Source organism: Danio rerio, chromosome 7 (assembly GCF_052040795.2).
Source record: "Danio rerio strain M-AB ecotype USA chromosome 7, GRCz13ab, whole genome shotgun sequence".
In the NCBI taxonomy this organism is placed as follows: domain Eukaryota; kingdom Metazoa; phylum Chordata; class Actinopteri; order Cypriniformes; family Danionidae; genus Danio; species Danio rerio.
In genome coordinates this window covers 39,857,501-39,884,785 of record NC_141027.1, presented here as the reverse complement: position 1 = coordinate 39,884,785, position 27,285 = coordinate 39,857,501, and the positions used below count along the sequence as shown (strand labels likewise).

At 36.4% G+C, this 27,285-nt stretch overlaps 2 protein-coding genes across 4 annotated transcripts in view; one reads left to right on the top strand and one right to left on the bottom strand.

Moving 5' to 3' along the window:
* The window catches only part of esyt2b (extended synaptotagmin-like protein 2b), an 846,120-nt gene that overhangs the window by 658,933 nt on the left and 159,902 nt on the right, over window positions 1-27,285 (bottom strand). The window lies entirely within an intron of this gene.
* otog (otogelin) overlaps window positions 1-27,285 on the top strand; it is a 74,235-nt gene that overhangs the window by 6,989 nt on the left and 39,961 nt on the right. For both annotated transcript variants that reach the window (XM_087261574.1, XM_087261573.1), the window contains exons 7-23: window positions 3,031-3,152; window positions 3,288-3,496; window positions 5,554-5,684; window positions 5,881-5,987; window positions 6,154-6,263; window positions 7,959-8,084; window positions 8,172-8,280; window positions 8,366-8,412; window positions 9,183-9,328; window positions 11,521-11,653; window positions 14,812-14,989; window positions 15,088-15,212; window positions 15,295-15,507; window positions 17,268-17,433; window positions 20,230-20,304; window positions 20,736-20,779; window positions 20,920-21,085. In XM_087261574.1, the coding sequence (XP_087117700.1) occupies window positions 3,031-3,152; window positions 3,288-3,496; window positions 5,554-5,684; window positions 5,881-5,987; window positions 6,154-6,263; window positions 7,959-8,084; window positions 8,172-8,280; window positions 8,366-8,412; window positions 9,183-9,328; window positions 11,521-11,653; window positions 14,812-14,989; window positions 15,088-15,212; window positions 15,295-15,507; window positions 17,268-17,433; window positions 20,230-20,304; window positions 20,736-20,779; window positions 20,920-21,085 (2,207 nt within the window). The remainder of the gene's footprint in view (window positions 1-3,030; window positions 3,153-3,287; window positions 3,497-5,553; window positions 5,685-5,880; window positions 5,988-6,153; window positions 6,264-7,958; window positions 8,085-8,171; window positions 8,281-8,365; window positions 8,413-9,182; window positions 9,329-11,520; window positions 11,654-14,811; window positions 14,990-15,087; window positions 15,213-15,294; window positions 15,508-17,267; window positions 17,434-20,229; window positions 20,305-20,735; window positions 20,780-20,919; window positions 21,086-27,285) is intronic.

Sequence of the window (27,285 nt, the reverse complement as noted above, 5' to 3'; positions counted from 1 at the left end):
AGCACGCTTGAGGTCTGTTTTCTTGAAAAAATCCACATCTCTATTGCCTTACTGATATTTGATATAAAGTAGGTCTCAGAAGAAACACTGCATTAAATTACATTTTCCCCGCCATGTCTTTAAAATATGGAAATGTATTTTACTCCAGTATTTTTAATGCTTCTGCATTAGCCTGCTGATCCTGACGGGTAAACAGCTTTTCATCTCGTTTTACGTATGAACAACAAAATTAATGGTGAAGTCTATTTAACTGATTATACTTTAATTACATTACAATGATGCTGTAAAAGGAACTGAAAAAATTAAATTGAAAAAAGTCACATTATCTGTTTACCAGAAGTTTATCGTTAGGGGAAGAAACACTAGCTGTGCATATACCCTATTTGTTGTCTTTATTGCAAGTTCGATGCTTACTGCTGAAAGCTTTAGATGTGACTCTTGAGTAGGCTGCTGTTCTCTGCTTTGCATCAGACATGCCATTTGTGTGTGTTTGTGTGTGTGTGTGTGTGTGTGTACTGCACAACTCTTGCCTGAGGAAGATATTTATTGGCATTCATAGAGAAAGTGATCTCATTATTATGGTCATTTATGGCCATTACAGTTTAATACAGTAATTACAGCCAGGGCCAAAACAGAATTGGCTTTGTTCTCCCAGACTCACTGATGGGAATCCAGAGGAGGTGAGTTAACTCAGCCAGGAGTTTCTTTAGGCCATTAGCTTAAGTGCCAATATCATTTATCAATGAATTGAAAGGATGGCCGACAGTAATGCAGAACTTAAGCAGGATTGGCCCGGTAGCTCTGGATAAGAGGACTCCACTCTTTGATGGCGGAGAGGAAGTTTCTTAAGAGCTGTATTTGCACTTTATTTTAGTGAAAATGTGGTTTGACATTGGAACTGTTTTTAATCTTTAGGATCAGAGTTTTCTTTTCACTTTTAAGGTGGAGACATCTGTCAGTTTTGAGATTGTTGGCCTTTTTGGTGGTTTTTTAAGTAATTGAAACAAAACATCCAAAATACTGTGTATTTGAAGTGTTTTTTTATTCACTTGATCAAATTGTGTTTTTAGATTGCAATTACAATACAGGTAACACATTAATTTAATAGTCCATTTGAGTATTTGTAGACTGTCTGCTTAATATCTGCTGGTTCTGCTCTTTCAACAGACATTTAACTGACTGTAAGAAACTTTTCAAGCACATGTCAATTTACTCCATCTCTAACCATAACCACAACCTAACAATCTACTTATAATCTAATGAGAATATGTTGGCTTGTAGATGCAATGTAACTTAATTCAACTAACGAACCATCAAAATAAAGGCTGACCCTTACTGTAAATACTCTAAACTTTACCGTAATATTATTATCTACAATCTACATAATTAAGATGATTTAGTACAGCGTTTTATTTTTCAAATAATTCTGTGGATATGTGGTGTCTGGTTGTTTTCAGTATGAAAAGAGATTCCCAAATCCTCCTCTGAAAACCGTTGATTCTAGTTGACTCTAAGTTTTTTTAAAGAATTGGAGGATCACTTTAAACCAGACATCATCCAGTGTTCATATCTGTTTTCTATAAATGTATGCAAATTAGTGCATATTTAATTAAATTAGGCCTTATTTGCACGTTTAATCATAACACATTAGAATCATACCAATTTTTTATTAATGTAAATAAGAGCACCAATAATGAAAATCATCTTTCTGTTTGGACAGAACTGTGTGTAGGTATTGTGTGTCCACAGTCATATTGAGGAGATATAAAGACAATAAGTCTCTTTTTAAAATTTCCTGATGTTAAAATAGGAGCCATATCCCTCCCATTTTGAGGCCCACTGCAACATGGCGTAAGAGAGTGGTTTCCCTGCCCACCCAATTGATTGACAGGCGCATATTAACAAGTCTTCGTATTAACATGTTTAATCATATCAACAAGACAGGACGTGTGCAATTCAATCGGGTTTAAAAGCTCTGTTCAGCTCTCTGTGATCATAAGTCATCATCAAATGTGATCAAGAAAGAGTTTTACAAGTTTAAAACCTTTTTAAACAGTGCACGTGTAATGAGTTACAATGATTTTACTGTCTTTACTTTTTCAGCACAGCCACATGTCAGTACAATATAAAAGAAGTATAAAAGTATAAAAGAAGACTCTTAAATCAGGTTTATTTTGTACATTAACATAATGGATATCCATACAGCAGTAAATATTAATGGTGCAAAAACAGTGCAAAGTTAAACTCGTGGTGTGTGTGTGTATATGTGTCCACTGTGTATGTGTGTGTGTGTGTGTGTGTGTGTGTGTGTGTGTGTGTGTGTGTGTGTGTGTGTGTATGTGTGTGTGTGTGTGTGTGTGTGCGCGTAATCTTTTTGATGACATTATGTGTGACTCATCGTTACAGAAAGGCTTGATTTAACTGCACAACAAATACATCAAATAATCATTGGGAAATTTCTTGCTGTAGTATTTCTCACAAACGTTACGTGAGATCTGCTTCCTTCATGTCTGTCACTGTGCTGTTTATCTGATGCAGCTGGGGATTGAGGCACACTGACAGGCATGTGGGAATGGTGGGTGGGGAGAACTAGCATTGCAGGCACAGGCAACAAAACAGCCACATTGTTATCAAAGAAGAAAATCTAATATTCTGAAATGTATAATAAATAATCTGATGAAGGTTTTGAGCTGAAACTTTACAGACATATCCTGGAGACACAAAAGACTTCTCTTAAACCTTGAAAAAGGGGGAAAATAGGTGATCTTTAACTGTGGAAGTGAGACAATAAGTTGGGTTCCACACACTCAAATTGTTTTAAGACAACATGAAGAAATTAAATTTACTTCCATAATAATTTTTTTATAAATTTATGTGGATTGAACATGAAACAGCTACGTTGTCCCAAAATAACCTCAAGAATTGTGTTGTGGTAGATGATTGTAGTTAGCAAATACCCTGTTCACCTGCAGTCTGTTTTATAACAGCTTTATCTTATGCCATGCTTCATTGCTAATTGTTGATCTGCAGGTGCATAATGACCCAGAATGCAGTTCTTCTCCTTACTCCTGCACTCGTTCAATCAGCCTCTTCCTGCCATGGGAGGGCGAGATTAGGTTACAGCACTTCAGTGTTACTTTCAAGGGTCAAAGGTAATGAACATTGACAATCAAACACATCCTGTCACTTAACCTGACCTGCATGATATCTATAAATCCCCTCTCTGTAGCATGTGGCATGTTCTCTCTTTAGTGTGCAGCTATAAGTTAAATATGTTCTCTCTGTAGTGTGCTGCTGCCCCATCACATCCATGATGTTGAGCTGGAGCGAATCTCTGACTACATTGTAGTTTCTCAGCCGCATGTCTTCACACTGGCCTGGCAGGGTCTCACCAGCTCTGTGTACATCAAAATGAGCCCTGAGTTTGTAGGACACACCTGTGGACTTTGTGGGAATTTCAATGCTGACACTCAAGATGACCTGAAGACCAGCTATGGCAAGTGTTGCTTTATTTGTTGCATTTGTTACATTGTCAGTATACTTTTTTGTCAAGTGTTCTCTTTAGACAGTTAGTTTGTTAGATCACACTCTCCATGCCAATCTAGCCCCGGTCTCCAGATCCTGTCAGAAAATGCTTGTTTCTTTGGGCATCCAGACAACAAGCCAGCAGAGCCACCCAGTACCCAAACATGTTAACCAGTATACAACAGAATTAACAGTCTCCTATCAATATGAGCCAGAGAGGAGCATGAAGCAGGAGACGCAGTCAGATAAAGAAAGAGCAGAGTTTATTAAATAATCTTAGTTGCGTATGATTCAATGCTCAGACTTCATGATTAATCTAGCAAGTGTTATTATACCACGAGAAACAGCAATGGAAAATGACTGCTTCACAACATTATTCTGAGACAATACAGACCTTGAAATGGAGACACTCATCTCTTACTCATGAAAACAAGTGTCACTTGAATCCACACTTGAATTATAAGAATATAACAATATGGAAAAATAAAATAATAATCAAGCAATTATTCAAGGGAAAGAGTAATCATAAAATATAATAAAAACATAATACGATGACAAATAATAATTAATAATAATAACTAAGAAGTTATTGCAAGTTAAGAAATAGGAAAAACATGAACAAACTGAGAAAAAAAACTTCATCAGTTTGACAACACATGTGCAAGCAAATTCTCACAACACATGCAAGTACAGAAATACGCTGTGTCGGGGGACACCAAATATTGGCTTATCTGGCTGCTAACTAATTAGAGTAAGTTGTGTTGTTTAAGATCAAAGAGGTACGTTTTTTTAATGCTCTGATTTTCAATCATCTGAAGAACTGCCCAATTAACATTAAATTAATTTTAGTCATGTTTGTTACTTTTTTGCGATTCAGAAAATTCTTGAATGTTATATATATATTATAGGACATTGACTCAACATTGATGTCTAAAAGTTAGTTCTGCAGGTATTTTTATGTATTATTATTATCCTTCATATTATTTTACAAACTGAAAAATACATGCATGCATCACAAGCTACAGTCAACTAGCTTTGGGCTTTACAATAGTTTACACCCACACTGTACATTTTGTAGAGTTACTTCAAATAAGCTACTTGTCTAAAGAGAACCATTTAAAAAATGTTACTAGGCAATGAAAAGGAAGGTATCATTATTAAAGAATGAAGATATTAAGATTAAAAAGTGCACATTTTATTTTACAAAATACAAATAAATTAACTGTTTGAGAAGTACTGTATAAACATGGGTGGCACGGTGGTCAGTGGTTAGCACACAGCAAGAAGGTCGCTGGTTTGAGTCCCGGCTGGGTCAGTTGGCATTTCTGTGTGGAGTTTGCTTGTTCTCCCTGTGTTCATGAGTTTCCTCTGGGTGCTTCAGATTTCCCCACAGTTAAAAGACATGCGCTATAGGTGAATTGAATAAACTAAATTGGCCGTATTCAGTGTGAATGGGTGTTTTCCAGACTGGGTTGCAGCTGGAAGAGCATCCGCTGTGTAAAACATGTGCTGGATAAGTTGGCCGTTCATTTCCGCTGTGGGAACCCCTGATGAATAAAGGGACTAAGCCAAAGGAAAATGAATGAATGAATGAATGATTGAATGTATAAAACATGTCATGATAAGGATTGTTCTGAAATGTTTATTTGTTTGTTTGTTTGTTTTGTTTATTGACATAATAATTCTTAACTGCATTATTTCACACCATGTCAATACATTTCTGTAAAATATACATGCATATATGAATATACACGATATAAAGATCATTAAAATTAAATAAGACAGATGTTTCACCTCTACTTTTTGTGACAGTTGGACAAGTAATGTTTGATGAAGCTGTTAATTGTTGACATGCTGTATACTCCATCTAAAAGTATTTTATACAACATTTTATATCCATGTTAAACATTTTTTAAATAGTTTATAATAATGAAACCGGAAACAAATTTGTAAACTTTTGTCATAAAACATTTACAGAAAAAATGAACACATTTACTTACTAATATGCATGTATTGTTGTTTGCTCAGGTGTTTTCACACAGGATTTGGCCATGTTTGGAAACAGCTGGGCTGAGGAGGAGCCGGAGTTAGCCAGATGTACTGTCGTTCCCTCACTCTACCCCTCACCATGTGCCACGCTGGATCCTCATGTCTTATTGGTACCTAACACAAAACACTCACACACACACACACACACACACACACACACACACACACACACACACACACACACACACACACACACACACACACACATATATTCTTGTCCAACACCAACCAAAGTGTCATAATCAATGAAATGGGTCATTTACACCCAAACACATGGTTGATAAGGAAACTTGTTCTTCACTGCAGAAAGTGGAGGAAGTTTGTTCCACTCTTCTGAGGGAACCGTTCCAGTCCTGCCATGAGTTTGTCAGTCCATATTCATACATGGCAAGTTGCTCCAATGACCTGTGCTTGTAAGTACTGGCATAAGACGCATCTACTGAAATTGATCACACTTCCTGGGAAGTTATAAGCTTGAATTGCAATACTGCTTTACTTTCCAAAGGTGTATACTAGATGCTCATTAGAATAATGCACTTTTTAGCTGTTGTGTATGTGTAATTGTTTCATCTGGTACAGGTCCGGTCCTAATGGTGCAGTTGTGTGCCAGGTGTTCACAGAGTATGCCAGAGCATGCGCCCATGCTGATCATCCGCTGCATGACTGGAGAACACACTTTCCTGTTTGCAGTAGGTCACATGATATCGCACAAATATTTGAATATATGTTGCAGATGTTGTTGCAGATGTTGCATATAGGTTGCATGTTGATTCTTTTCTCATATGAGTTTGTTATAAATTAATACATGGGTGGCACGGTGGCTCAGTGGTTAACACTGTTGCCTAAAAGCAAGAAGGTTGTTGGTTTGAGTCCTGAATGGGCCAGTTAGCATTCCTGTGTTGAGTTTGCATGTTCTCCCGTGTTCGTGTGGGTTTTTCCTATGTGCTATATGTGCTATAGGTGAATTGGATGAACTAAATTGGCCGTAGTGTATGTGTGAATGTGAAAATGTATGAGTTTTTTATAGTACGGAGTTGCAGCTGGAAGGGCATAAGCTGTGTAAAAACATATGCTGTAATAGTTGGCAGTTTATTCCGCTGTGGCGACCTTTGAAATAGACTAATCTGAAGGAAAAAAAAATTAATATTTATATTTTTTTCATAAAAATTATTTATTTGTATAATACAAAAGTTTATGATCATTTTCAACATGATCCCTACAGACTTCAAAGTTACCTAGTTCTTCAAAACTTGTATTATACAGATATCCTGCTCAAGAAACATTTCGGATTAATATCATCAGTGTTGAAAATAATTGTACTGCCTAACATATTTTTTGAGAACTATACTATTTTTTTCTTTTATTTTTGATTAATACAAATACATTTTTATTTCTTTGAAATAAATTTTTTTAGATAAAAAACCCAGATACAAGTATTCAGTGATGTCGGCACCAATAGCCTAGTGGTTAGTGTGTCGACATATAGCACCAAGGTGCTCATGGCAAACCGAGTAGGATTCCTGGCTCAAGGTTCTTTGCTGATCCCTCACTTATCTCTGCTCCCCACACTTTCCTGGCTGTATAATCTCTACTGTCCTATACCAATAAAGGTGAAAACCCCTCAGGTCTTTACACTGGCTGCCAGTTACATTCAGAATAGATTTTAAAGTAATATTACTGGTCTATAAATCACTAAATGGCCTAGGACCTAAATACATCACAGATATGCTCACTGAATACAAACCTAACAGATCACTCAGATCATTAGGATCATATAAACTAGAAGTTCCAAGAGTTCAGTCAAAGCAGGGTGAATCGGCTTTTAGCCACTATGCCCCTCGCTGCTGGAATCAGCTTCCAGAAATGATCAGATGTGCTCCAACATTAGGCACATTCAAATCAAGACTGAAAACACATCTGTTTAGCTGTGCCTTTACTAAATGAGCACTGTGCTGCGTCCGGCAGATTGCACTATCATGTTTTTCTCTACTTCTTCATTCTTTTATATCACATTTTACCTGTTTTTATGTTTTGTTTTGTTTTTAAGCATTTTTATTATTTGTTTTTATTTTTATTTTACTTGTTTCTTTTATTCTTGTTTATGTAAAGCACTTTGAATTGCCATTGTGTATGAAATGTGCTATATAAATAAACTTGCCTTGCCTTGCCTTGCCTTGCCTATAAAATAATTATTTTTAATATTTTTAAAAAGTATTCATTGTTAAAAGTATTCATAAAAAGCAAAACATTGATTAATAAAAAAATAAACCAATATATATATATATATATATATATATATATATATATATATATATATATATATATATATATATATATATATACTTTCTGTGTTTCTGTGAAAGCATGTTTTGTTTTGATTGTAGATGTTGATTGCCCTGACGAGCTGCTTTTCAGAGAGTGTATCACCTGCTGTCCAATGCACTGCAAGATTGAACAGATGTGCATAGACAGCAAGCTGCAATGTTTGGATGGCTGCTACTGCCCTGATGGTAGTGACATAACACTAAGTTAAACTAACCACAACTTTACATTAAAAAAATTTAAAGATTCAGTCAAAATCATGTTCCTGTCTCCAGATTTGATCTTTGAGGATGGAGTGTGTGTCAAGGCATCAGATTGTCCATGTGAGCACCACGGTATGCTTTACCCATCCGGACACATCATCCAAGAAGACTGCAACAACTGGTTAGATAATGCATATCATTTCTACTTGAAAGACATATTGCTGCTTGTGTTTTTGTGATTTCGAACGTTCTTCTTTTGTTCTCAGCACATGTTTTGGAGGCATCTGGAACTGCACGGAACACAACTGCCCAGGTGTTTGTCTGTTTACTTTCATATATACCACATGTACATTTCTAATCATTTTTACATTCATTCCTCTATTTCTAAACAGCATTTTCTCATTTATTAATACAGACATTATCCTACAGTATTTCAGTTTTACTATTTTGTGATTGCAGAGATTCTGCTTATTGAGTTAAATGTAAAAAGCCTCATACCCATCTTCTTACGTAATGCTTGTATTTTGATGAATGGCCTTACTGTGGAGGACACACGTCTCTTTAATAACATCTCTTTTTACAAATTTACTCTTATAAACCGAACATAATGTAACAGAACTGCTTCTGTCATAGCTAAAGACCTACATTACTGTACAAAGTTACTAAAAATAAAAGAAAATAACACCCTCACATAACAAAGACACATTAAAATGATTAAAAAACGACGATACAGAATTGAACAAATACAATAATTCTATTTCAAATAAATAAATTGAATAAATTTTGGAGTCTTAACTGATTTCCATACACAAAAAAAAAACAATAATTTTGTTATTTTTGTTAAGCAACAAATCAGAATTGTGAAATTTGTGAATTGTTTCTGGAGAGTATAAATGGCCGGAGTAATGGCTGCTGAAAAGCTTTGTTTAACAAAAATAAGTTAAATAATATAATAAATAAATAAGTTTTACAGTATGGAAAGCATTTAGACATTTAGAAACATAAAAAATCTTATACCAACCACCAAAGTTTAAAACAGTAGTATACTTGTTTCTGATATTGTATTTATTTTGTTTTAAACAGGAGAGTGCTCTGTGACAGGAGACATGTTCTTCCAGTCGTTTGATGGCCGGGTTTACACATTTCCTGCTACCTGCCAGTATGTTTTAGCCAAGAGCAGAAACTCTGGCAAGTTCACCGTGACCATTCAGAATGCACCATGTGGAGCTGTAAGTTCCTCTGCACTTTCATCTGCACCAGCACAAACCTGAAGTATTCGCACACAAAAGAGAAAAGACTTAAGGCATGCCAGATACTGCATGCCAAACCTTTCTTCATCGCGATCCAGAATTGCTCTAGTGTGGTGATCTAAAGAGTAATCTGGTGGCTGGAACACAGCTTCAGTACACAGACTTAAGATTACAGCTTCTAGATTTGTGCGATTAGTCAAGCTATTGACGTATTAGCAGTTCAAGCTGGTCTTGTTACTCTGTTTGTTAGAGTAACGTTTAGATTATAGCTTGTGAATTGTAACAAAAACAATTAACATACATAATGTTATGACAGCTGTTAATGTTATGACAGTTATGCCGAGTTCAGACTGCATGATTTTTAAAGTAGTCGTGTCACAGATGTTTTCATACTGCATGACTATCTGGACTAGCGTTTTGTCGCTGCTTTGTTTACACTGCAAGATGGATTGGCGACAGGGGCTTTCACATTGCATGATTTTACAATAGGAAGAATTGCCAACAACTTCGTCCAAACTACGTCTTACAGCCAAAAACATGTAGTATATCTTTTGTTATTAACTACATAACGAGAAAGAAGCCTTTATTGAGGTAGAAAATGTACATATTTGCTCACCTGGGTTTGAAGGGAATAAGCAGTTTCTCCTTAACTTTATTTTTTAACTTTCTGTATGAAACGTCAAACAGAAATGGGTGCTCCTGTCAAACCCCCACTAGTTTTTTCTCTATTTCTTGGGTCCAAATAAACCGAAAATGAGCGCTTTTAACTTCTCCCTCAACCTCTAGCTGGGCTGCAGGTACACACACACAAGTGAAAGCTGCTCTCTCATTGGCTGTAGGCGATGGCTGATGTTATTTTAAGTCAAAACTCATTTCACACAGCATGACTTGATTCGCCGACAGCTCCAGATATTTTGCATGCCAAATATCTCGCAGGCATCGGCGACTCATCGGCGATTCTCTCAGATCGCGTCTTTGATAGTTTATACTGTGCGATTGTCACTCAAGTGCACGAGCACCGATTTCCCTGTGATTTTAGGCATTTGTCTGCGATTTCTCAAAACCTGTCAGCGAGTCAAATTCGGGGCTAAAATCACGCAGTCTGACCTAGGCATTACTCCCTGAACATGTGTGACCCATTGGTTGGATCATTTATGTAGTGTTGCATAGTGTGAACACCTTAATGATTTACAAACATTCAAGTCATGTAATCTGAACAGCACCGAGATCTGCCAATGTTTAAAATTGTCTAGGGTGAACTTGGTTTAAAAGCTAATTTAAAAGAAGGGGCAAACCAAGCATTTTCTCTTGAATTATTTCTCCAACATTTTTCTATTATGTTATAGTATAAATGCAACTGTAATTGCTTCTTACAAGTTAAAAATAACATTTGCAGGCTGTAAATGAAAGTAGTGCTCATTACCAAATTTTTCAAACTGATAATCCATTATACTTGAACCCACATACTGTAAAAGTGTGGTATTGTTAGAGTTTTGCTGTAAATTCACTTTAATTACCACATAAATTGTGGGGCATAAAACATTATCTAAATCAGTGTCAGATTACTAAACATTTTTAATATTGAGATGAAACATTGTCTTGGATGTGCTTATGTCATGATTAGACCCTACTTAGCTCTGACAGAGAAAACATGAAACGATACAAATCATGTAGAGATTCTCCTCCTCAAAGCCTTCTTTTCCCGAAGCCCAGACCTGTTGATGCTAAAACTCAACACACAGAGATCAGTCTGGTATATGGTGTCTCTGTCTGGACTCTGAACAAGCTGTTCTGCTTATCTGAGCCTCTGAATGACAGAACCAGAGACTTTGTAGTTGATAGAGAGCGAGAGATGTATTTCAGCAAAGCGACTGCTGAAAGATCCTCTCATAGGCACCTGCTGGTAGCGTCCATCATTTGCTTGAATGGAACGATTCAGAGTTGGAGTGGTTTATCTCATGTGAACAGCTCTCGGTAACTCAAATGCTTAATTCCTAAACGACATGATTACTGAATTAGTCAAAATTGAAACAGATGAAGAGATAGGTTTGTGCCTTTGTGCAGACATTCATCCATTGTGCTGGATGTAGTGGTTCTGTAGATCCTCATATTGTGTGGTATGGGATCTTCTGGCTCTTCTAATATTGTTTTGCTCTGTGTTTGCTCTGCAGAATCTAGATGGGGCTTGTATTCAGTCGGTCAACCTGGTGGTAAATGAGGATCCACGCACCGAGATCACAATGAGCCACAGTGGAGAGGTTTTTCTGGCCAGCCAGTTTAGGATCTCACTGCCGTATTCAGACGGTAAATCACCACAGCTGCCTCATCATGCAATTAATATGTGTTTTTACCAAAAAGTACTACCATGGGTTTTTTGAGCACTGAAATGTTCAGAAGTACATTAGAATAATGTGAATTATCTAATAGCAAGGAACATAAATTTAGTCACACTTTATTTGTGATACAATTCTCACTATTAAGAAACCACTTTACAATAACAGTAGATGAATAATGATGTATTAATCTGTAAACTATACATTACTTTATTATGGATTAATGATGAGTTAATGCATGCGCTAATCATGAACTACCTTTACAACATGAATCACAAGACATGTTGTAAATTAATGTATGAATTAACATTTAGATTTAAGCATAATTTAACCATCACAAACTCATTATATGTTAATGTAAAGTTTTATTTTGACTTGAAGGGGCACATTACCACAAACTCATCCTTAACTTCTCATGAACTGCTGTGTTTAAACTGTTGATGTTGTCGGAAAACTTTTCTATTGTTATTCAGTTATTCAATGTAAACCCACTAGATGTATGTGCAAAAAGAGTTTATGAGTAGTTAATAATGGGTTTATGATGATGTGCTCCTCCAAATAAAGTCATGACATAATTATACATTAACATGTAATGAGGTCATAATGGTTAAATTATGCATAAACTAATGTGTTAATTAATACATTATTAACAAACTATCATGTCCTAACAAATAGTTAATGTTGCCGTTATTCACACATGAACTCATGTGACTCAATTTTTAGTTGATGTTAGTTCATGATTAGCTCACACCTTAACTCATCATTAATCCAAAATAAAGTAATGTTCAGTTTACATATTAACACATCAATATTCATATACTGTTATTATAAAGTGTTACCGAAACCATTAACTATGACTTTCATCTCTATAATAAACAGCTGATATCTTAATAATAGCCACTAGTTAATAGTGAGAATTGGTACTTATTAGACTATAGTTCTATCATGTATTTTTAGTCAACTTTAAGGTGTGCAGTTAAAGTAGCTGATCTTGACTGCACAACAGTTCCATTTTGCTTTCACATATGGTTAAGGTCATTTTAAAGGACTTTACAGCATACATAAACAAAACAACCAACCCCACACAGATATTGTTAATAAATTTAATAATTGTTTTTTAAACTATATATAACTGCACCTTTCTTGTAGCAGATAAGCATTCTGAACTGTTTTTAAAATCAATGTCAAACCTAAACCTAAAATCTTCTCGTCAATGTCTTAAGGTTTTTAATGGACTTTTGTCAGTTATTATATCTTAAAGCATACCATCACTTTGGGCTCTATTTTGATGATCCAGGCACAAAGTCTAAAGCGCAGGACGCAAAAGCATTATGAGCGTGTCCAAATCTACTTTTACTATTTTAAGGACGGAAAAATCTGCTTTGTGCCGTGGCGCATGGTCTAACAGGGTTAAGCTTATTCTGAGTTAGAGGTGAGTTTTGAGAATAAACCAATCAAGACTCTCATCTCCAATTCCCTTTAAGAGTCAGTTGCGTCGCACCATAGTGCATTTGCTATTCTCATGGCGGACTTTGTAAGTGGAAAAACTGAACGATTCACTAGCGAGAAAACAGTTAAACAGAGCATCTACAGCCCGAGAATGAGAGATAAGGCCTCATCATTATCTACTTTCACTTTCACTCACGTGGATAAGGAAACGTGTTGTACGCACAGACATACATTAGCCTATACAAAATTAATTCAGTTTGTTAAGCGCAAAGATTTGTTTCAAAAGTATTTCTAAATTCAGTTCTAATTTCCAGCAAACAAATAAATGAACAATAATAACGAAGTGTGGTCAAAAAACCAAATACACATGCAACACCCATTTGGTTTAAAACCTGACAGGTGGGCAAATCTAAGCTTGTTTTTAATAAAACAAATATAAATATGCATATATTAAATAATACTACTTATAATAATAACATTATACAAAAGCAAATTGTCATGAATAAACTGAAAACATGAGCTGAAACTAGTAAACAACAATTGTGGTGCACCTTGCGCCTCATTGCACCGGGTGTATGATAGGGCCCTTAATCCTGAAAAAAAAACAATTAGTACAGTACACAGTGTAAATTAATGAATATACACAGTACTATTAGTGTTATAATATAACTTAGTAGAACTTGATCACTTTTCTATATCTTTTAGACCCTTTTAAATATAAATTTAATTAAATGTAGATTGGCTGCACTGTGGTGCAGTGGGTAGCATGTTTGCCTTACAGCAAGGTGGTTGCTGGTTCGAGCCTTGGCTGGGTCAGTTCAGGGAATGAACAGTTCGCATGTTCTCCCCATGTTCACATGGGTTTCCTCCGGGTGCTTCGGTTTCCCCAAGTCCAAAAACATGTGGTACAGGTGAATTGGGTAAGCTAAATTGCCCGTAGTGTATGAGTGTGAATGAGTGTGTATGGATGTTTCCCAGTGATGGGTTGCAGCTGGAAGGGCTTCCGCTGCGTAAAACATATGCTGCAGAAGTTGGAGGTTCATTCTGCTGTGGCGAACCCAGATTATTGAAGGGACTAAGCCAAAAAGAAAATGAATGGGTCAATAAATGAATTTAGATTTTCTCATAGCATTAGTTCCTTTAAAAAATTAACTTACCATGGGATACCCTTATATTTGAACATCTACAAGTAAACTAAACTAGTTGACAGATATTAGTGTTTTTTTTTTTTTTTTTTTTTTGCTATGTTATAATGATTTACTCCTTGCCTGAATTTGGGTAAATTACAGATTACATACTGTAAAAAAACATATGACCACTTTTTAGCCTATTCGTAATATCCAAAAATGTAAATTTCTGTCATCAATTACAGTACTCACCTACATGCTGTTCCAAACCCAAATGACCTGGTTTGGTTTCTTCTGTGGAACGTGAAAGAAGATACTCTGAGAAATGTCTAGTGAAAGTCAAGGGAAACCAAAACTATTTTGTTACCAGCATTCTTCAAAATGTTTCACAGCTGATCATACTTGTTTGAAATGAAATGATGACACACAGTATAGGCAACAAAATACCAATATGTCGCATTACATATAATGTGTTAAATATTGTGAAAAATGGTTTAAAAAGTATGTGTTATTTATAGTCCAGCATGTGTTTAATCGAGTGATGTCTTCTCAGATATGTTTCAGATCCAGGAGCTGTCGTCCATGTTTGTTCAGGTGAAGTTATCGCAGGGTCTGTGGCTGCAGTATAACTGGAAGGAGTTCAGGCTGTACCTGCAGCTGGAGGAGCAGTGGAGAGACAACACTTTGGGGCTCTGTGGAACCTTCAACGGCAACATTCAGGATGACTTCCTGTGGGTTTTAATCTACTTCCTACTTTCATGCCTTCCTTGCTAAGTGTTTTTAACTCATGTTCAACTTGCGAGTTGATCTGGTTCATGTGTTATTGCAGTGCACCTTCTGGCATGATAGAAAGCACACCATTCTTGTTTGGAAATGCATGGCGTGTGTCTTCTGCATGTGTGCCACGGCCAAGCTTACCCCAACTCGACCCTTGTGACACACATCAGCAAGCAGGTGATTCAACAAGCTACAAACATTTAAGTCTTTTAGGTTGTGTTATTCTGTATGGAATAAATGTATCTCTGTATGATTTCAGCCTCTTATGCTGTGGAGAAGTGTGATGTGCTGACGCAGGAGGTGTTTTCTGCATGCCATGAGTATGTGAGTCCGGTGGGGTTCCAGCTTCAGTGTCGTGCAGACGTTTGTAAATGTGGAGCACTGTGTCTTTGCTCCATCCTGGCTCACTATGCTCGCACCTGCCGGAGACATGGGGTCATCATTGAGTTTCGCTCGCACTTGCCTGAGTGTGGTGAGTCTAACATGTTCAAGACCAGCTTTTTTGTGATTCAAATAAGCCTTTTAAGCGGCATACTGGGATATACTGGGATTACTGGGATTTCAAATGAATGTTTTATTTTGTAATATATATTATAACGTGATTTATTCCTGTAAGTTTCAGCCTTGTTACTTCAGTCTTTAGTATTCAATGATCCCGCAAAAAATCATTCGAATATGTGTCAGCAATCTATAATCAATTGAACTTTTAAACAAGCAGCATTTATTATAGATTTACTGTTAAAATAACAATTGTTAAAATTCCTTTTGCTGCTAGTTCAAACAAATGATTTAACACAAGTTAAACCAACACAATTCTTAAGTTTATTTGGAACAACTTAAATGTTTTATGTTCAATCCACTTAATTTTGTACAAAGTTAGCTTAATCAATCTGTGTTGGGACAACATGGAGTTGTGTGGATCCCAGCATTTTTAATGTCTTAGAGGGAAATTTTTGTTGGACAAAACTTTATTTTAAGATAGATTTCCTACTATTAACAAACTGTTAATTATGAGTTTTGTCTCAATAAACTCCTAATTTTCTGGTTATTAATTGTTATTAAGATAGTAGTTGGGTTTATTATTAGATCGGTTAGGAATGTAGAATAAAATAAAAAAAATATGTGCTTTATAAGTACTAATAAACAGCCGATGTCTTAATAATAGACAAGTTATAAGCCACTAGTTAATGCTGGTGAAAGTTGGTACTTAGACCAAAGTGTTACCAAATATTCTTTCTTGGGTTTAATAAAGAAGAAATATTATATATGAAATGAATGAATATAAATGACAGTTAAATGAATGGTTATTTTTAGATCCCGGATTTCAGGTTTTTTGTTTAGTTTTGGTCTGTAATGTACGGATAATATTCATATTTGTCCACATTTCAAAATAAAAATGTCATTTAAGCATTTTATTTCTTTCAATAATATGAACATTTTAGTTGAAAAATAACAATAGAATGTCATGACTTCAGACATGTTTATATTCATTTTTCGACAACACAATACAAATGTTTAAACTTCAGAAGAAAGTTTGTTATGGTAAAATTTTACAATAACAGTACATGAATAATGATGTATTAATATGTAAACTAAACATTAGTTTATTATAAATTAATGATGAGTTAAGATGTGCGCTAATTATGAACTAACTTCATGTGTGAATAACGGCTACCTTAATTACTTGTTAGTACATGTTGTTATTAATGTATTAATTAACATTTAAGTCTAAGCTAAATGTAACCAACATGAACTCATAAGCTGTTAATGTATAATTATGTCATACTTGGAGGGGCACATCTCAATTTACTTATCCTTAACCACTCATGAACTCCTGTTTAAACTGTTTATGTTGATGTTGACGAAACACTTTTCTATTGTTATTCAGAGTAAACGCACTATATGCTACGCACGTACTAATGGTTAAATTATGCATAAACTAATGTGGTAATTAATACATTATTAACAATCTATCATATACCAACAAGTAAATAAGTTAGACATTGTTCACCCATGAACTCATGTGACTCAAGTTGTAATTAAAGTTAGTTCATGATCAGCGCATACAATAACTAATCATTAGTTCATCATAATGTTTAGTTTACATATTAACACATCATTATTAATGTACTGTTATTGTAAAGTGTTATTATTTACTGCATTCACTCATTCCCATTTTCATTGTGCTCAAGATTAAAGTTTCTATGTGTGCTGTGTATGTGTTTTTTGCAGCTGTCTCGTGTCCGTCTACTATGGAGTATGGAGTCTGTGTGTCTGCATGTCAGCGTCGATGTCTGTTTCTATCTCTCCCTCAGCCATGTGGAGACGAGTGTGAGGAGGGCTGCGTGTGTCCAGAAGGAACATACTTTAACATGCATACGCACACCTGTGTCCCACGGTACAGTATAGTCCAGAGCATGACTTAAATAGTCAACTTTGGGATTGAGCTATTGATTATTATGAAAGATTTCTTTTTTTATCAAACACTCCCTTTACACCTTTTAACAATTACATTTCTCTTTCGTTCCAAATATAAAATTAATTAGGAGCAAGTCCATCTAAATCTGTCAATCACAATTCACTGATATTAAAATAATAATAACAATAATAATAAAAAATACTGTAAAATTTATAGTAGGCTGTAAATACGGTAATCTACTGTAGTAACTGCACTGTAATGTATAAAACAGCACACTGCTGTAAATAACTGCAAAATGATATGTTATTGTTACTGCTGTTACTGGACAATTACAGAAGAAATAATGCAGTTTTACATTGAATATTATTGAAATTACTGTAAATACATGGTTCACGGTCATTACTCCCTTTAATTCTACAAAATGACATGTTAATCTTACTGCTGTTACTCTAAAATTACAGTAGAAATGTGAATTTACATACAGTTTCATGGTCACCACTACCTCAACTCTAACTTTCGATCCACATCTTATGTACAGACTATTGTAAGTTCTACCTACATAACAGAGCTAATGTTGTTTACCTTTGTCTAAGTTCAGGATTATATGCCCTAGTGGAATGAAACCAATGCTCAAAATCACCCTTCTAATTTTAGCTCTGCGATTTGCCCCAGATTGAGTTATTTATTGTGTGTGGGAGAGAAGATTTTTCTAGCCACTGTTCGCTGTAGGCTGTGAAATGTTATGGACCTGACAACCTCAGGTGTTGTATAACGCTTTTAGCCACCTCGCCCTCACATGGGTTCACTTCCCTGAAATGTCCCGTGTCCCACTGCCACATACTCAGTGTGTGCTAGAGTTACAGCACTCACACTGGCAGAGGCTGAGAGAGAGTAAGGGGCGTGATAGAGGGGACTTCAGCCTCTTTCTCTACTATAGACTCCACTGCTGCGTTGTGGCCTGTAGTCTTTCACCTCTAACCCAACTAGTTTTGCTCTCTTGAACAGCTCAAAGCGTTTACGGCCGGCAGACTCTAAAAGGAACACCCACTTGGAGGCTAAACAAGGCTTTTGTCAACTGACTGCCATTCATTTTTAGCTTGGTTATAGTAAAAGAAATAAAAGCCTAGTATAAAAGTAGATACTCATGCGCTATAATAATGTCTCTTTTTCAGACTCTGCTTACTGACTGACTAGTTTGAATATACTTGCCTTCACTAAGAGCACCCTTATAATTGTCACAACAAAGCTTAAAATATGCACATGGATCGAAACCTCAGTGAGGCAGCTGAAGTTGTTGCTGTTAACACACACTTCATCACTTAAACCAACATTTTCAATTCCATTTCACAGTTAAGTGGAGTTAAAGTATAAAATAAATGCAAGCCAAGAAATGTTCACACTTTTTCTAATGTACAATTTATGATATTAAACATAAGAATTTTACCTCAATAAACAACTAGCTAACAGCTTAAACGGCACTTACTCTTCCCCTTTTTAAAGATTTAAAAATTATATTATGATTCTTCTGAGTGTGCCAGTTTAGGTTCAGTTTAAAACACAGTTCAGATTTTTTTTGTTATAATGTGTTCAAAAGTGTCATTTTGGGGACGTGTACACAGGTCACTGTTTTAGGGGTGTGTTGCATCACATGAAAATTAGTTTCAACTTCCCGCCTAACTTAACAAGGGGGCGGAGCCAAGAGCTCCCCCGCTTTGTGTATGGCAACAGACAGGCAGACAGAGAGAAGCAACATGAGTGACAGGACCACCATTCAGCACTCAGACACAGACCAAGCAGAGAATACTGTTGAGGAATCAATATTCCTAATATGCCAGAATATGTCAGAGTGGTACTTACAAAATCATTAGTGTCTTTGTATAGTTTTACAGCCGCTACGATGCATGCGTCATCCGTATAGGGAAGTAATGATTAGCAGGTTTCACTATTAACCGCGCTTTAATTCGTCACGGTTAAGTAATCATAAAGGCTTCTCAACACCGTGTTTCTGCACGGATCAAAACGGCAACAAAGTCAACTGTGTGCTACTTTAAAGTTCTCAGCTTGTACACCGAGACTAATAACGACGCACACTGAATTAACTTTGACTGAGGCTATAACTAAGGCAAATTTGCTATTTCTAATAGAGGGACGCGCATGTGAGGCAACGCTCTTACACTTTCCAGCTGCACCTCAGTTCTAATAAACAGTTAATATATTAATAATAGGCAGGTAATAAGCCAGAAGTAAACCATGTAAACTATTACTTAAACTAAAGTTTTACCCAAGAAATAAATGGGACAAGGTAACAACTACACTCTCCCTACAAGCAAATGTCAATCTAAGCAAAACAAATAGACATCCAGTATAAAAGTAGACACTCACGCGGTATAGTACTGCCATCAGTGATTTGAGTGAATTGTTTCTTTTCAGTCTTCTTGTTTAAGGTGAAGTTTCACTTAAAAACATAAATTTTCTCAATGTTTACCCACTCTCTGATTGTTTTAAATCTGTATGATTTTTTCTTCTTTATCCGCTTTAAATATGCTGGTATCCAAACCGTTGATGACAGCCATTGAAGTATTTTCACGATTATGAATGTCAGTGTTAACCATCAACAGTTTGGATACCAGCCTGTTTAAAGTGGATATTGTGTAAATATTAAGTACAGTTTTTCGTGGTCTTGGGTGTATAGAGTAACATTTATTCCCCACATACAGCATAAAATGTAGTATCTAATATTTTTTGTCTAATATTTCTATGTATATTGTGTTTCAGAAATGAATGTCCGTGCAGTTTTCTTGGTGCTGACTACTCTCCTGGAGACGTGATTATAACATCATCAGGTGTACAGTAAGACTGCTTTATTCACTCATATTAAACATTACCACACTGACCTTGTAAGATCATAATGTTTCATACAGTACATCACAATCATATACTGTATAAGTATGTCATCATATTTGGTAACACTTTATTTTGATGGTCCATTTGAGTATTAGTAGACTGTCTGCTTAATATTTGTTGATACTGCTCCTTCAACAGACATTTAACTGACTATAAGAAACTTTGCAAGTACATGTCAACTTACTCTAACCATAACCCTAACCCTGACCTAACAGTCTCTAATGAGAATTAGTTAGCATGTAGAAGGAATGTAACTTAATTCAACAAACAGACTATCAAAATAAAGTATGACCTCATTTTTCATATATACTGTATCACTGCAGCCCTGGTACGCTAACTTCCTCATCAGTTAAAACCTTGCTTTTTAACCTGAACAGAATTTGCCAAGATGGAAAACTCGTTTCCCAGACCTCAATTATTGGTGAGTATTGTATTTCAGCATCCCGATGTGCTTTATCCAAGTAGAACTCATTGAATGCCAGCATTTTTTGAAGTTTGTTTGAATCTACGGATCTGCAGTGCTGAAGTCAAATGTGCTTTCCTGTCTTTTTTCTCTCTCAGAGACCCTTTGCCCAGCTGGGCAGTTTTATGAGGATTGTGGAAATCGAGTCGATGGCCCCTCTGCCAGTAAAGGTTTAGCCTGTGAACAGACCTGCGAGACATATTTGCTAAACCTCACCTGCTCCACTCATGAGCCGTGCGTGCCAGGCTGCGTCTGTCCTGCAGGGTGAGTGGGCTCTGTGATGTCTTCATTCTCAATGTCTCTTATCACTTACAAGAAACTTGCTGTTGTGGACCATATTTGTGCCATGAATAACCTAGTTGAAGTTCAGATGTTAGGGCTGCACGGTGGCACATTGGGTAGCATGTTCGCCTCACAGCAAGAAGGTTGCTGGTTCAGCCATGGCTGGGTCAGTTGTCATTTCTGTGTAGAGTTTGCACGTTCTACCCGTGTTTGTGTGGGTTTCCTCAGGGTGCTCCGGTTTCCCCCACAGTCCAAAGACATGCGATATAAATGAATTGGGTAGGCTAAATTGTCTGTAGTGTTTGTGTGTGGATGAGTGTGTATGGATGTTTCCCAGTGTTGGGTTGTAGCTGGAAGGGCATCCGCTGCATAAAACATATCCTGAATAAATTGGCGGTTCATTCCACTGTGGCGACCCCTGATTAATAAAGGGACTAAGCCGAAAAGAAATAATTGAATGAAGTTCAAATGTTGTCAGTCTAATACATTTCAATTTCAAGGTGTTCAGCAAAGCTGAATGAGTAGGCAAAAGGAAAAGAAAAAGACACTCAAACATCCGTCGCAAAATAAAATGTTACATTATTGAAATAAATAGAATAAATAAATAAATACATAAATAAAATAATTTTGCGGTAGCGTGACCCTCACACACTTCTCATCAGAGCTCGCTGAACTGAACTGAACTCCCATACATGCGTGCTTACATCTAAAAGGTAAAACAACCACAGAAATAGTCCACCTAAAGGGGATATTTATACACAATGCATTTTAAACATTAAGTGACGTTAAAATATCACAATAAATAACCTTGAAAAAAAACAGAGCAATCACTAACTTACCAGACTGCTGTTGTGTTTGCGATAAGGAGGGACGAGGCTGAATCCAGCTTTTTATTTGCAGCTTCTTATTGACTCTATGCGGTCCACCTTAAAAAACAGCGATGCTTCCCTTTTTCAGCTTTTTAATTCACGCTCAAGAGAACACACTGAACAAGGGCTTATTATACTGTTCTGGCGCCATCTTGTGGATAGACAACGTCAACTGTCTTTGGCCGCCGGCGAGCTTTCAGAAATTGTAAATATTTTAAAATAGGCACAATTCTTACAAATAAACTGCATAGTTGCAATCTAAGCAGCTACATTCTTGACTAAAAAAGGCTCAAAAGTACATTTCTATTGTGTGTAGTACATTGTCTAAGAACAGTAATATTTATCAAACTGTAGCGTCTTTGCTTGTTGCTTGCTGTATGTGGGCGGAGTAATACACAGAGGTAAAAGGTGAAGTGGCCTTTGTGTGATGTTTCTGGCAAAATATTGCACAGCTATCAGCCAATCAGATTCATGAACCAGACAGAACTGTTGTATAAATATTTTTATCAGTTGGAAATGTGTGTAAACAGTGTGTAAAGGGGCTTAAAAGCAGCATAAATTCCTCCATATTAAACTTTTCTGACACCTGTGTTGAACTAAATTGGGCATGGTAATGCTATATACAGTATAGCATGTCCTGTTTTGAGGTAGATGTCTGGCTATATTGCATTTTATTTCGGTCAAACTACTCCTTTTCTTATTTGTTGTGGACTGAGATTCATCTTTTCAGTGGTCTCGCTTGCTTGTGGACTGTTACTGTAAATATAATTAAATGTTTTATTGAGTTTTTACTGTTTAAACTACTAGCTGACTGTTACAAATCCTTGCTCATTTGAAAGCTCACTCAAACATCATTAGCTTTCAGGTAGGACAACAACAAAAAAAATATATATTAAATGCAACTACAGTTCATCTAGAAAGTATACGTAGCACTTCACTTTTTCCACATTTTTTATGTTACAGCCTTATTCCCAAATAGATTAAATTCATTTATTTCCTCAAAATTCTACACACAATACCCCATAATGACAATGTGAAAAAAGATTTTTTGAAATTGTTACAAATGTATATATATATATATATTAAAAAAAAAAAAAAAAAACGGAAAAATCACATGTACATAAGTATTCCAAGCCTTTGCTCAATACTTTGTTGATGCACCTTTGGCAGCAATTACAGCCTCAAGTCTTTTGAATATGATGCCACAAGCTTGGCACACCTGTCTTGGGAAGTTTTGCCCATTCCTCTTTGCAGTACCTCTCAAGCTCTATCAGCTTGGATGGGAAGTGACGGTGTGCAGCCATTTTCAGATCTCTCCAGAGATGGTTAATTGGATTTAGTTCTGGGCTTTGGCAGGGCCACTCGAAGACATTCACCGAGTTGTTGTGCAGCCACTCCATTGATATTTTGGTGGTGTGCTTTGGGACATTGTTCTGCTAGAAGATGAACCATCGCCCCAGTCTGAGGTCTCTGTACATTGCTGCATTAATCTTTCCCTCTATCCTGACTACTTTTAATTCCTGCTGCTGAAAAACATCCCCACAGCATGATGCTGCCACCACCATGCTTCACTGCAGGGATAGTTTTAGACTGGTTATGAGCGGTGCCTGGTTTTCTCCAAACGTAATGCCTGGCATTCACTCCAAGGAGTTAAATTTTAGTCTCATCAGACCAGAGAATTTAGTTTCTTATGGTCCGAGAGTTCTTCAGATGCCTTTTGGCAAATTCCAGGTGGGGAGTGGCTTCGTCTTACCACTCTATCATACAGGCCAGACTGGTGGATTGCTGCACAGATGGTTGTCCTTCTGTAAGGTTTTCCTCTCTCCACAAAAGAAAGCTTGAGCTCAGTCAGAGTGACCATCAGGTTATTGATTACCTACCTGACTAAGTCTCTTCTCACCCGATCACTAAGCTTAGATGGCCGGCCAGCTCTAGTTAGAGTCCTGGTGGTTCCAAACATATTCCACTTACGGATGATGCAGGCCACTGTGCTCATTGGAACTTTCAGAGTAGCAGAAATGTTTCTGTAACCTTCCCTAGCCTTGTGCCTCGAGACAGTTCTGTCTCAAAGGTCTATAGACAATTCCTTTGTCTTCATGCTTGGTTTGAGCTTTGATATGCTGTCAACACTGAGACCTTATATAGACAGGTGTATGCCTTTTCAAATTATGTCCAATCAACTGAATTTACCCCAGGTTAACTCCAATTAAGCTGCTAAAACATCTCAAGAATGATCAGTGACAACAGAATGTACCAGAGCTCAGTTTAGAGCACAGGTGTCAAACTCAGTTCCAAAAGGGCCGCAGCTCTGCACAGTTTAGTTCCAACCCTAATTAAACACACCTGATCAAACTAATTGAGTCCTTCAGGCTTGTTTGAAACCTACAGGTAAGCAGGGTTGGAACTAAACGGTGCAGGGCTTCGGCCCTCCAGGAATTGAGTTTGACACCCCTGGTTTAGAGCTTCAATTTAGTTGCAGAGCTTCATTGTCCTTATGGGGTATTGTGTGTAGAATTTTGAGGAAATAAATGAATTTATTACATTTTGGAATAAGGCTGTAACAAAAAAAAGTGCTATGAAAATTTTCTGGATGCATTATAGAGCCAAAACAGAGGCAAAATAAGTTTTGAGTCTCTAGTGAAGCTTAAGTCGTTTGAAGTGCTTTAAAATGTGCATTTTTTAATTTATGTTTGACGTAATCTCAACTGAAAAAAAGAAGATAGAGTGGGACATAGAGTAGCCCCTCCCGTTTTAAAAAAGCAGCCAATAGCATTTTGTTTCATCACAGATCTGCCAGGTAAAGTGGTTGAGCTCAAGTGCATTAAATGAAAAGCAAATGAGGAGCATCTTGAAGGGGGCAGGGCATATCATATACTAGAGAGCAATGACTGGTCAAGATTTGTATAAGGGGACATGAAAAAAAAAACAATGGTTCATTAAGGTGGAATAGACAAACTACAAGCTTCACATTTTTATATCAGTTTTATATCTTCTAAACTCATATTTTGTCATTGCATATTAGCTTGCATATTAACTGTTTTTGAGTACTTATGAAAGTACATTTAATGCCTAATTCTTTAACAATGAAACAATCCTAATTCTAATTCTATGGGACAATCCTATCCCATATCTGAAGTTAACTGCTGCAACAACAAACTAAGATGCTAACAATTAATAACCAGACAATTTGGAGTAGTTAATACTCTGAAAAAAAATGGTTTATTGCAAATTGTTGCAACTATTTATATGGGCTGAGTTTAATTAAATTGAACATTACTAAATCTCAGTTTAAATTTAGCCTTATATTTATTATTTGCAACCATTTACCTCAAAAACATTAGTAAATCCAATGAATCATTATGTGTTATATCAATATGTGTTTATTATGTTTGTTTGTAAAAGTGTGTGTTAGTTTTTTGTAAGTTATTTATTTATTTACTTGGTTTTATTTATTTTTTGTTGACATGGCACCATCAATGAACTTCAGTGGAACCACAATGTGTCCATTAATCCTATGCACATGTTAGTTAAAAGTCTTGCATTTTACCTTAATGAATGAATGTTTTTGATGGAAGTGAATGCAAAAGCACTTTTATCATAAAAGTACATGTATCACCACTCTGCTTTTTCAGGGAACCAAGCATTTCTGGCAGATCTTGAGCTTTACCAAGCTGGTTGCTTTTGTTTTTATCTACAGTTTTCAATGACTCAACTGCATGTAACATTTTCATAAACACTGATCTCTTCAAAAGAACCAGTGTGTTTAATTCCTCCCCCTAGTATATTTAGTATTTTTATATATTTAAAGGTTAGCTGCTTCCGTGTTTTGCAGTGATGCAGAGGATTTAGCTGGTGAATGGCTTTATGTGTATTTACGTGTGAGATGGTGCAGTGATCCATGGCTAAGCTCAGTGGGTGGAGTTTCATCAGGAACTACTCAATTCCATTACACATGCATGTTTTCTATAGCTAATCTGGGTTTAATAGTGTCTTTAATCAAATTCCATTCAAATAGTTTCTTCACATAACCAAACCGCCTTAGCTTCCCCTGCAGATGCAGAGCTTTAGCATAAGATGCAAAGTAATGTAGATCTGCAGAAGCATACAAACCACCATAGGCGTCTTTCACGGGCTGATGGCATTGGACTCTACATGTCGAGGTCTCAGTCGGATGGTGTTTGCTGGAGCAGGTGATGATGTCGATACAGATCAGTTAAAGGGTCTCCGCTGACTCAGTGGGAACCTTTGCTGCTGTCTGCAGCAGGTGAAAAGAGTTCTTTGTCGCTCAGCTTCACTTCCCCCTTCTTTTCCCCCCTCGCGTCACGTTCCCACTAAAGGGGCCTCAGAGAGCATGACTTTTGCTCTATAGATGGATTTTTGTCATCTGATACGTTTAATGCCAGTGTCTACACAAGCAAACTGAGGTTAAGTGCCATATCACAAGCTTAACTTCCTAAAGCCATCCTCAACCATAACAGCATGATAAGACCTCGTCTCAGTTGTCCTCTATCCAACACCAGCATTAGTAGCAGTGAGACTGGGAATATGCCATATTCAGTTTTTTCTTCATTTGATAGTTCTCATTATCTTTGAAGTAGCTGCAGAATTAATTTAACTAAATCAATTATTTGACCCTAAAAAATTCTGAAATTCAGGCATCATTTACTCATTCTGATGTTGTTTCATTCTGCTATTTGTTACATTTTAAAAAGAAAAAGTCAAAGAATCACAGAGTAGACTCATGCGTGAAGTGCTGTATATTGGTATTCTGGCAGTATGATGATGCTGTTTGGGAAAGAAAAATAAAAGTTTACACATGAAATGAAAAAAAAAACACACAAAATCTTAAAACTATAATGCCCATAACAGTCAAAACTGAGATTTATATGTCACGTGAAAGCTGAATAAGCTAAATAAGCATACTATTAAGGCAAGGGAAGTTTGTAAGGATATGATAGTATTTGGCCAATCTGAAATCTATATGTGGGCAAAAAAAATCATTTAATTCAATTCAAGTTTATTTGTATAGATAGGTCTTTACTCCAGTTTTGAACTGTGAGAGTGTGTCTGAGCCTTTGATGTTATCAAAGGCAATTCCAGAGATTAGAAGCCATAAATGAGAAGGCTCTATCTCCTTTAGTAGACTTTGCTATTCTGGGTACAACCAGAAGCCCTGAGTTTTGAGATCCTAAAGAGTGGGTTGGATTGAAGCGCGACAGAAGGTTAGTTAGATGAACAGAATCTAGATTATTTAAAGTTTTAAAGGTAAGAAGCAATATTTTTAAATCATAATGGAACTTAACAGGCAGCCAG